This window comes from Anguilla anguilla, chromosome 16 (assembly GCF_013347855.1).
Source record: "Anguilla anguilla isolate fAngAng1 chromosome 16, fAngAng1.pri, whole genome shotgun sequence".
Lineage (NCBI taxonomy): Eukaryota > Metazoa > Chordata > Actinopteri > Anguilliformes > Anguillidae > Anguilla > Anguilla anguilla.
Genome location: NC_049216.1, coordinates 25,029,437 through 25,040,647, shown reverse-complemented (window position 1 = coordinate 25,040,647; position 11,211 = coordinate 25,029,437). Strand labels below are relative to the sequence as shown.

Here is an 11,211-nt window from a genome sequence, read left to right as displayed (position 1 = left end):
ATAACCTGTGTTAAAAGACCAAGGGGAAAATCATATTTTTAGTGGATAATATAACATTTTACATCCTTTTAATCTTAATTCTCAAAAATACATTCAAATCTAGATGCTAAACGCATTTAGTGAAGCTTGATGTTCCCTTACCCATGTGAAAACATGTATTCTGAAGTATATGTTTTTCACAGAGTTCCATTATATTATGTATATTCTCATCAATGCTACTATGTGCTTGTTGATAGTTATGTTTTTAATGACAGTAATATTTTCAGAATGGTGTTTCAAAACAAAGTCGCACATTGTCATGAAGTCATATAGTCTGGGAAAACATTTAAACCACACAAGAAAAAAACTCAAATTTTTTTATTGTAACACTGATAAGAATGGAAACACACTGAGGTAAATTAAATAATCCACGGATCTCTGTCCTACCATGGCACAGAGTGATAAACTGGTCATGATCCCAAAGTCTGGGAAGAGTATGTGGGAGCCAGTACGTTCAAGGTCCGTTAGATTCACAGTTTAGAAGAAAGCTTCTCCATTTTCTGCTAATTCTTCATTTTTTTTTTTTTTTTGTTGTTGTTAATGTCATATAAAGATGTCCCCATCATTTGGCTCAAAACTGCCTTTGCCTTTATGATCAACTTGTATTAAATAAGATGGAAATAAATCAGTCCCCTGAGGGAAGACATTCTGGTGTTTGTGACTACAGTTGAGGATGGGTCCTGTGTGTATACACTCCAGGTCCTTATCTTGGCACACCATGGGACAGCAATGCGGGCTTTTTTATTTATTTTGGGGGCGCATGCACCCTGGTTGGACGAGACGGTCAGAGGATGGTCTCTCGACACACGCTGATGAGACTGTGGTGGCGGTCGGAGAGGGAGCCGCTGGGGGGGCTGGGTGGCTCTTGAGGGCCCGGTGATTGGGAGTCACGGTGACGGTGCAGGAAAGAGGAAGGGGAGCTGAGTGCCCCACAGCTCTGTAAGTGCAGGTCTTCGTGGACTCGTTTTCTGGGACTGCGCAGTCTGCGGGGTGACTGTGTCATCACCTGCACAGGGAGACACAGGTATTAACCTTTTAAGGTGTAAGATCACAAATAGTTGACTTAACTGAGCATTCTAATGCTGATGTAACAATCACTATGGTAATTGAAAGCAATGGAGTTCTTGAACAGAATTTTGAAGAAAAAAAAACATTCCAAAAAACCTACTCTTCAAAGGGTTAAGACACATTAATACACTATAATTTTTAAAAAGCTAAGAAAAACCTAAGTTTATCTTAACTTCTAAAAGTTGTAAAACTCATTCTTTTAAAAATAGATATCAACCTTAATGGGATTTAAGCCATTGGACTTTTCCCCACTAGTAAAAATGCATCTTCATTCACTGACATCAAATCTTAGCTTAATCTAAGAATTTTTATTTTTTAAATAAGATAAATAAATAAAATAACTTATTCAAATTAGAAATGCCAAATTTTGACTGTGGGTCGAATCTCCCCCATCCCATTTCTGTAACGTGCACCCATCAGTTTTGGAGGCACAAACACGCACATCCTCTGAAAGGAGGCTGCTTCTTTTCACTCTGCACTTCATCAGTGAGCACTGCAAAAAGGCAGTTCCCCAATAGTCTAGAGGAGGTGCTAGTTCACAATGAGACAGAGAATACACTCATGACAGAAACCATCCCTCTGTGAGCAACACTATAGCTAATTTTACAATGCCCCATGGGACTCCCAACCACAGTCAGCACGGGAGTGTGCAAGTTTAATCCTGACTTTGGGGACACGTCACTGGAGTAAGAACAAGTGCCTGAGCTGGATGCTCCTAGGAACCCAGCTCAGTCCCAGCTTTGTGTTTACTGGCTTCGGTGCTCACCTGGTCAATAATGTTGGCACTGAAGATGGCCTCCTCCATGTGCCGCTCGTCCGACTTGATGACAAACTTGATACTGTTGACCACCTGCTGGACCTCTATAGGTAGACTACAGCTTGAGTGCTCCAGGAATTTGGCCACCAGCATTTTGGTGTCCTTGTAGGTCTTGAAGTCCGCCAGGGAGTGAGGGCGCTCTTTGGAGGCCCCCTGCAATCCCCGGGGCTTGAGCCGAATGTCCACTTTGGAGGCTACCTTCTGCTTCCCACAGCCAGGGGGACTGGGCTTGGCTGAACTCTGGTAAGACACCACCACTGCCGTGTGCTCTGAGCAGGCTGCTGAGGAAGGGACAGGGGTGATGACAATGAACATTCCATGCAACATAATTAACACAACATGATGTCCTCATACCGCCCTGCCACAAGGTGGGGAGGCGTGTGTGTGTGTGTGTGGGGGGGGGGGGGGGGGGTAAGGGGGTCGATTGGGCAGTTGCACAGGGCCACATGCCCAGGCAGGGATTTCTTTTGCCTTTAATACATTTTAATGGTTCACACTGTGTGCAGCATGGGTTAGGTTATTTTTCCACAACAGTGGAGGCTGCATAATGAGTGCATTTGTTACATTGAATCGTGCCTGCGAAAAACATGCGTGTATGCATGTCGCGTGTGTATGTAGTGCTTCATGACAAAGGCCTTGCACTGCAGACTTCCCACAGGCCCTCACATATCTCCCAGATCGTCCTCATGCTGATATGAAGTTTAAATAAATGTTTTCGTTTCATTTCTGCACATATTTTCTATATCTTAACATGAATCTAGAAAGTTCTAAATGTGTGGTTCAGAGAGAGTCTGAGAATGCTGGTGTACCACCTGAGCTCTTTCCCGATAAGGCTCGATGAGCCATTCATTGTATTCTGCTGTACTGAACGTCCATTATGATAATACTCTATAGATTTAAAAGCAGTACTTTGAGGTGTTAGCAGTACGTTTTAATGTAGAACTGATTTAGAAATCAAAACTGTTTTATTGACAATGGGGTACTCCAAGCCTAGGATTTAGAAACATTTAAATATGATATCTGCATTGTTTGTGTTTGACTCTTACCAAGAAGTTTCTTTCCTAATATTATATGCAATTTTCAGTATAGTTAAACTAGTTACACCCTCCATCAATATTCATGACAAAGAACAACAGTACTGTGCCACAGTGGGCCAGACAATTGTGTTTTTAAAGAAATCAAGAGATCAGTTTCCAACATTATCCACATCACATACCAATATAATGTGTAAAACAACACTGTAAAAATTACATTTAAATCTGCACTCCATTTAATGACTATAAAAAGGATTAGAGTATGTGTGTTTGACTGCATACCCAGAGAGTGACCTTGATCTACAGGAAAAATTGTATGATTGGTGAGTAAGCAAAGGGTGAGAGAGAAAGAGTGGTTTTAAGGTGCAGCTAATGTGCCTTAGAGGTGTGTTCGTATGAACAGTGTGTGTGCTTAGCTGGTCACGAGGGCACTAGTTGGGTACTGTTTTAGCAGAACAAGCAGAGAAAGGAGCAGAACAGAGGCTAGGGTGGTACCTGGTTCAGGTGAGGTCTGTGGGGAGTCCTCAGGAAGCTGGTTACTTGCAGAAGTGCAACCACAGCTGTCACCTGCAGGGGGCGACAGAGATACATATAAAAAATGAACAAACATGGCTCAAATTGATGGATTTGTGATACAGTATGCGCAAGTGGCTGTGCAGACAGATCCAATGTAGCAACAATACATGTTGAAGTAAAGATATGAAATAGTAATCTTTTAGTTACTGTTGTATCCAGTAGGTCAATGGGCATTTTGCTAAATAGATTTTCTTTTTTAAACTTTAGTACAACAACGCATAAAGGCACAGGAAACTGAATTTCTCATTGTTTTGAATTAAACCACATTTTTTGTTAGCCTCTAATTATGGGTTGTCGCTATATGGGATCAGTTAAGCTAACTAATGAAAGCTCCTTATATACCTATAGGGATGTGACATGTGCTACAGAGCCATGGAGATGTGATGTTCCTTTCATTTGTTACACAGAATACTTGCCCACATAGACTACCTGCATGCTATAAAGATAACACTTTGTGTTTTGCTCAAACAATTCTTGTGTTTTGCTCAAACAGTTCTTACCTTTTGACCTTTTTGTGCATAAACAGTCATATAAAACACAAATAATCTCTTTACTGAATTTGTGATTGTATCCTTAATCATTAACACAGCATTGACATTTTATATTCTTAATCCTGAACAAAGTATAGATATTTCTAATGTCCAAGACTATTTGTCCTTACAGTGGAAGCCGGTCCCCACTATAAATTACTTTACTTATTATTAATACCTCCCTTATCCCAACCAGTTTTCATAACACTGCAGTATATTCAAACAGTCATTTCAGGTGTATATTTGCTCACACAATGAACCAAACATAATTATGAGAGCACTTATTGGCTTACAGAGTTCAGCAAATATACAGCATTGTGTTCCCTTTGGGAAAGTGAGGGCTGTTTTCCATCACACCTCGGACAATAAAACATAACAGCCCTGTGAACAGGACAGTTGTTGTCTATGTGTGACTTACACAGGCTTTTTACTCAAAATTGACTGCTCAAGCTATTCAGCTTTTGTTCGTCTGCTGTTTGATGTCCCGTAAGACACCAGCACGAGCCCAAAGCATTAGCAATGCAAAGAGGGAACTCACGTACTTCCAGAGACCGAGGTACAGGAGATGGGGTCGCTGGTAGAGCGCACCATCTGGGCGAGCTTGCGGTACCTCCTGCCAGGCCGGTGTGGCCATGGCCGGTCGGAGGGCAAGGAGCAGCTGGCTGTGGAGTTGGAGGGGTGCTGGGAGGCTGAGGAGGAGGAAGAGGAGGAAGAGGAGGAGGAGCAGGGAGGAGACCACACACTGAAGCAGAGCCTGTGGCCACGTAGCCGTGGAGACAGGGAGGGGCACGCAGAGCCGCTGGGGGCCGAGGACACGCCCGCCAGGGCTGCAGAGTTTGAGGCAGAGGCGGGACTGGGAGGAGGAAGGGGTGGAGAAACCGCCGGTGTCCTACTGGCTTTGTCTCTGGTGAGGGTGGGTGTGGGCACAGGCGAAGCTCCTGCCCCCTCAACAGGCTCCTCCCCTCCCAGTGCATTGATGTTTTCCAAGGACCAGTCGGGCGAATGGTCCTGGGTGTGGGAGGAGTCGCTGTGCCCGCCATCGTCGTGGTCACGGGCGGGGCCGCGGCGCTGCAGCGAGCAGTGGGCACTGTGCTCCAGGCTGGTGCAGCTGCCGTCGGTGGGGGCGGTGCGGGGCGTGCCGAAGGGAGAGAGGTCGGAGGTGGAGTGCAGGGAGCCCTGGACCTCCAGGGAGCACAGGTCCTCCGAGGAGCAGCTGTGGTCAGGCAGGTCCGCCACCTCTGACACCATGAGGGAAGCGCTGTCCACAGAGGCTGCAGGGCCAGGCCAGCACACAGCACACACGACAGCAGCGTAAATCCACAGCCAGAGCCAAATGATCACCCTGGCCTTTAACACCGCACTCTAACCTGACAGCTGACCTTACCGCCACACTACTCAGAATGGGAATGGGGGGGATTGACAGTGAAATGTTAATTGACCATAAGTGTTCAGCTGAAATTAAACAGGTTCCCAGTTAGCTGAGGGAAGGCAGTTTGTAGACAGCGGATGGGCAGCAGAACTTCTCACCCTGAGTACTGAGGCCAGCGGTGGTGTTCCTCTCACACAGGCTGGACTCTGTGGCCTGCTGCTCCAGACTGGTAGTGACCTGCAGTGGGTAATGGATACACACACACGCACACACACACCCATGTGCACAGAGACATGCATACACACGCAAGCACATGCACACACACGCACACACACGCACATGCACACGCACACACATTCACGCACGCAAACACACACATGCACACGCACACACACAAGCACACACACACACACATACACACAGGGGAAGAAAGTAAATCCATACTGTTCAGCATATTAGCATATTTCATCCTCCCTTTCCCACCAGACAGTGATGTTTGCTCCCGTCTCTGAGCGAGGAGGTCATGAACCCTCATCTGAGCAGTGCAGGACAGAGGTCCTGCTGGAGAACATCTGGCCTCTGGCCCCTCCCCCAGTACCACTGATGGATCTGCGCTATGGGTGCCTTCAAACAGCACCAGGTAATGAGCACCATGCATGCTTTCTCCACACAATATACACCACTGTGGCTTTTCCTTAAAAGCCTCTTCCTTACTCTAAATTCTTAAGATCCCCCCCCCCCCTTGAATGTGAATTATATGAATTAGTAATAGCAAAACCATACATGAAATCGATATGAACAAGGAACACCCATTAACGACTCATTTTGAATCGGTCATCGGTCCTCCCTCATCGAATATCAGTGCTCACCGAACGGTCAGCAGCAAAGGAAAGCCCTCCCCATAGTGCTGCTCTCCGGCTAGGTTGATTGTCTGCCTTTTCACACACTGCAGTCGCCATGAAGGCCAATCAGACTGCATTTGCAGGATATCGATCTGCTCTCGTGCCGTGTCCACCCTCTTCACTCGGCCCTCGGGTCAGTCCATCGAGAGGGATTCGGAGGCACTCAAGTGCTGGAACTCTTTTTCAATTAAGAGCGCATTGCGCGGTTTAGTAATAACCACTGCCTGCTCCAGTCCGATTTATTAAAATGTGCATCAAGACATAATCAATTCAAATGAGTTTACAAACAGTTAAGAATGATTGTGTCATATTGATTTAACCCTGGTTACAGTGTGCTTGGAACAGCATTCCTGTGCAGATGCCTCAAACCCTCAGTTATTTTCCTTGACCAAACTCCTTTTGACATAAGAAAATATTATTCAGTCTCAAACTTGCTATTTGGATTGTTGCTATGTGCTCGTTTTTCTAAAGAAGACAGCCATAGACAGTAGAAAAATAAGAAACCACCAGATACTTTGTAAACAGACTGTCTGTATAAACTGGAATACAGGTTTCAAAAGGCAATTTTTCACAAGACAGAGAATTACCTCTTGACTCGAGGAGGTGTTTCCCATTGGCTGAACATAAATAAAATCTTTGTGTTTCAGAGGAGCAATAAATTACATTAAAAATACACTGTGAAAAAACCCAAGCAAGGCTTGGTCATATGACCAGGTTTGAGGAAAAAACAGACTTTTCATTATAAAAGGACTTCAGTAAGGCTTTCAGTTTCAGTAGGACTATAACAAAGATAGGGACAGGGACTCTTCGGCAAATTGGAAAATGGCTTACTTATTGAAAACAAGCAAGGCAACAATTAAGAGAGTAACAATTAAGAGAGCAGATTATTGCTTATTAGAGACACTTTAATATCAAAGCAACCGTTTTCAATTCCATTAAAAGGAGGTGATTTAAGCTTCAAATTAAATTTCACCTCTCAAAGATTAGGCTTGCGGAATGTGGAAGGCTTTATGAATGGAGTCCCTTTGGGAGGGAAATGTCACCCTTCTTCACAGCCTGCAGATTATAATGCATATTAAATGTGAATGAGGCTGCAGCCATTCACAAAGAGCTTCAGAGCGCTCACTCTCACTCTGTGCTGATCCACAAATGAAATTAAGAGAATCTGAATACCCCCCTCCCCCTGTCTCTGTCTGTCTGTCTGTCTCAATCTCTCTCTGTCTCTCTCTGTCTCTCTCGCTCTCGCTCTTGCCCTGGAAAGCAAGGATAAATACAGAATTCTGTTAAAAACTTCATATGTGCAATACCTTTTACAGAGTCCATGACCTTACTATTTCCAAGTAAAAACAAAAAGCATTCCAAAGGTGTATGTATCCTAAGGCAGACTGGTATAATTCATCCCCATACTCTCGTTCTGTCTCTATGCCTCTCACTCTGTCTCTCTCCTTGCTAAAGTACCATTCCCGGTTGTGTGACAGAAACCATTGATCTGATCTTCCCCTCTTGGGATAACAGTTTGCCTCACAGTTCAACTGTTCAACTCAAAGGAGCATTCAATCAATTACTGTGTGATGAAGAAAGCAAAGGTAGCATAATGTCACCAATCTGAGCACTCCTGTCACAACTGTCTGTCACTAATCTGAGTTCCTCTACAGTACCATAGCTAAAAGCACCCATGCAGTCATTGAATAAAGCATATAATGTATCATCATAACATCCAAATAAAGCATTAGACATTAAATATAACTCTGTACAATCTCAAATGATTTTCCTCTAAACATTCCAAATGTTATTGTCGGCCTGCCAGTTGATGAAGAGCCATTTTGCCTGTGGTTATGTCTACAGCAAGCAAGATCAATAAAACCCTAAAAAAATAGTAAACATGTTTTTTAAACATACGGTAAAGTGGTATAATGAATAATTTAAAAATGATCTATAAAAAAATGTGATATATATAAATTGTAAGTAATAGGGCTACCTTCCCATAGGGACAGGCAGCAAAGAATTGGGGCCTCACCTGACTAGCAGGGGTCTGTCCCACCACAGCCTCATATGGTGGAGGGAGCTCAGAAGGGTAGAGGGTCCCAGGACTGTTGATGGGCACCCCATAGATGGCACTGAAGGGGGAGTGGGGGAAGTCCAGGTGCAGCCCTCTGACAGAAACAAACCCAAAGTGAAGTGGCAGCACTATGTAGCACTGTGTTATATGCATTTATTATGCAGTTATCTTTCACATGATGTAGAACAGTTGTAGTTATTGTAGAGAGCGGAGCTGCGGCAACGGAAAACATGCAAACACTTACAGAGGAACGACTATAAAACACAGTTTGAATAAGATAAAGTGTACAGCACTTTGTCAACAGCTGATAATAGCTATGCTGGCCCTGTGCTGCCTTAGTGTTTATTTCCCCAAAACTAAAAGCACCAAGGGTATACTTTAGTTAATGAAGCTCATAATGGGTCATATTGATTAGAGCACTGCGCCTATCAATATTTCATACAAATGGAACAATGTAAGGTGCACTGGAGGGCAGGTCCATGCGAGAATATTTGGAAGGTAGTGCCTTCATCCTCCTCCACAGTGACCCTCTATGTACTCTGTTTATGGAAATGATCGTGTAAATGGTGCCGTTTCACAATACTATACAGCGACAGACAGCGGCACATTTTCACAGCAGTTAGAATTTTCCTCTAGCTTCCAATTATTTTGCAGCAACCTGCTGATGAACCTTAAAAAAGGGATTTGCAGAGATGATTTCACAGATGCTGATGAGACAGTTTAGATGGCAAGCAATGTGACGGTTTTATATTTGGCACAGGGATTGGGGAATTGAACTTGCTGGCCTCCATCTTGGTTTACCTCGTCAGCATTCCAGATGGCAGAGGACCCCTTGACAGCTAGCCTGTGCTGTTGGTACCGTGAAGAGAACAGAAAATGGCTGCTGCTTAAGAGTTGGGGGGCCCCAAAAAAACGCTCTCTACCAGAACTTTTCCACACTCAAATGCACCAACTCAGAACCTTACAGCTGCGGGAAAACTGTTCCATCCCTCTTGCCTGACAGAAGTGTGGCATTGTATTTGTGTTTGAAAATTCTTCGCAACAGAGGTCCACAAAGATGCGCAAAACTAACTATAGTGCAAAACCCGAGGATGGATCATGTCACTTCTTGATATGTTGAAAGCATTATTTTTGACTCTAGTCAATGATTTCTACTCATTAAAAATAGTGTTTGGATTGCTTTCGCATGTTGCTTTGGGTGCCGTGTTCACTGATTACAAACATGGGCAGTGTGCTTATGCATGGGCACTTGAACACATCATTTGAGCTTGTTTGTGTGCAAAGTGGCTGGGTGTCAGACACTCTTTGCATGTCCCCGTATATCATTTGTCACATAATGATGTCACGGCACGCTTCTGCACCTTAGCTACAAGGCTGTACAGGCACAGCCTGCCAGTGTGTCCGTGTATTTATGACTCTGTCGAGGACTCGGCAGTGCCTGTCACCAAAGCTAAATCAGCATGGTTTTATGGCTCCTGGTTTAACCGACTGTCTTGCGCCCAAGGGGGGCAAAAATCAATAGCACATTTACACAAAGCCAGGGATACTGTCTAATACAAAGCAACATCTGCACCTCACCCACAAAGTTACAAGCCAAAGGTTCTTCATCAAAGATTTCACTAAATAAAAGGCAGAAGTATCAGCTGACAGAACAGATATATGATAGAGGACAGGTCTACCCTAGACAGTTAATAAATAGATTTTATGTCCACCCGTGAGAGAGAGAAAAGATGTGACAAAATGATAAATGTGCTGCATTATACCTGCACTTTGAGTATGTACTGTATCTCATGGACATAAAAATGTAATCCTCTGCCCTCAATCACATTGGATGTGTTTGTGGGCTGTGGAAATAAATACCAATGAATGATCAAAGACCACACATCACTGGCTTTAATGGGGCCAACAAGGGACTACTGTGTGCCAGCAGAATGGTGTGCCATTTTGTGCGAGTCGGTCAGCTGAGGTCAGCTACGGTTCAGGCAGAGGAAGCAGTGTGTCCTGAGGCGGGGTGAGGGGTCAGGAGGGGGTGGGGGTGGGGGTGGGGGTGGGGGGGGCACGGTACCTTTGCGCCTCCATCATTGGGGTGCAGGTGTACTCGGGGGGGTAGTACGGCGGCGGGGGAATGGGCGGGATGAACTCGTCGAAGTCGAGGGTCTGGTGCAGAATGGTGCCGTGTGGAGTCATGCAGTCTGCGTTCATGACCCGAGTTCTGTGTGGCATAAACTGCAAAGCAGAGATCATCTGAAAAATGTTTATTTTTTGTCTTTTTGCAGTCACGTCATATCTGTACACTTAATTTATGCATTCATTAAAAATGACAACAACAAAAACAACAGCAAAATATTTTTCATGAACAGGTTTTTTGGCATTGCTCATAAATATTAAAATAATGAACAGACAACAGGATGATGAGTAGTCATTGTTATACTCTAACAATCACAACTGGATATGGGAAATGCAAGGCATAAAGAAATATGGAATAACAGTCCCATCTTTCAGAGAAAGGGTGCAAACAGAAGACAGAACAGGAAGTAGGTGGCATGCAGCAAACAGGACAGAACATAAAGCAGGACATGGACAGTGACGCAGTGGAGACCGGTTTCTGACGACTCGAAAGCATGCATCGCCCGTGCCAAATTCAGCAGCGCACATGAAATCAGTAAAATAGGGGGGAGGGGGGAGAGGGAGGAGAACATTTCTTGCAAGTGACAGAGGAAGAACACCTGGACTCCAGGCCCTCTCCCTTTATCTGGTCCAGGAAACAGATTTCGTCCTGCGTTAACAGGAAAACGAGTTGGAGTTGGGCCCCCGTCT

General features: G+C 44.5%; 1 protein-coding gene across 2 annotated transcripts in view; it reads right to left on the bottom strand.

Annotated features, from left to right (window-relative positions):
• Positions 1 to 341: 341 nt before the first annotated feature.
• The window catches only part of LOC118214810 (protein FAM189A1-like), a 107,645-nt gene continuing 96,775 nt past the window's right edge, over positions 342 to 11,211 (bottom strand). Inside the window, exons 6-12 of one of the 2 annotated variants that reach the window (XM_035395057.1) lie at positions 10,460 to 10,620; positions 8,353 to 8,488; positions 5,592 to 5,670; positions 4,607 to 5,335; positions 3,454 to 3,525; positions 1,874 to 2,202; positions 342 to 1,045 (exon numbers count right to left, since the gene is read on the bottom strand). In XM_035395057.1, coding sequence (XP_035250948.1) covers positions 824 to 1,045; positions 1,874 to 2,202; positions 3,454 to 3,525; positions 4,607 to 5,335; positions 5,592 to 5,670; positions 8,353 to 8,488; positions 10,460 to 10,620 — 1,728 coding nt within the window. In that variant the 3' untranslated portion in view covers positions 342 to 823. Of the gene's footprint in view, positions 1,046 to 1,873; positions 2,206 to 3,453; positions 3,526 to 4,606; positions 5,336 to 5,591; positions 5,671 to 8,352; positions 8,489 to 10,459; positions 10,621 to 11,211 lie in introns of both variants that reach the window. The other variant, XM_035395056.1, reaches the window with a different exon arrangement.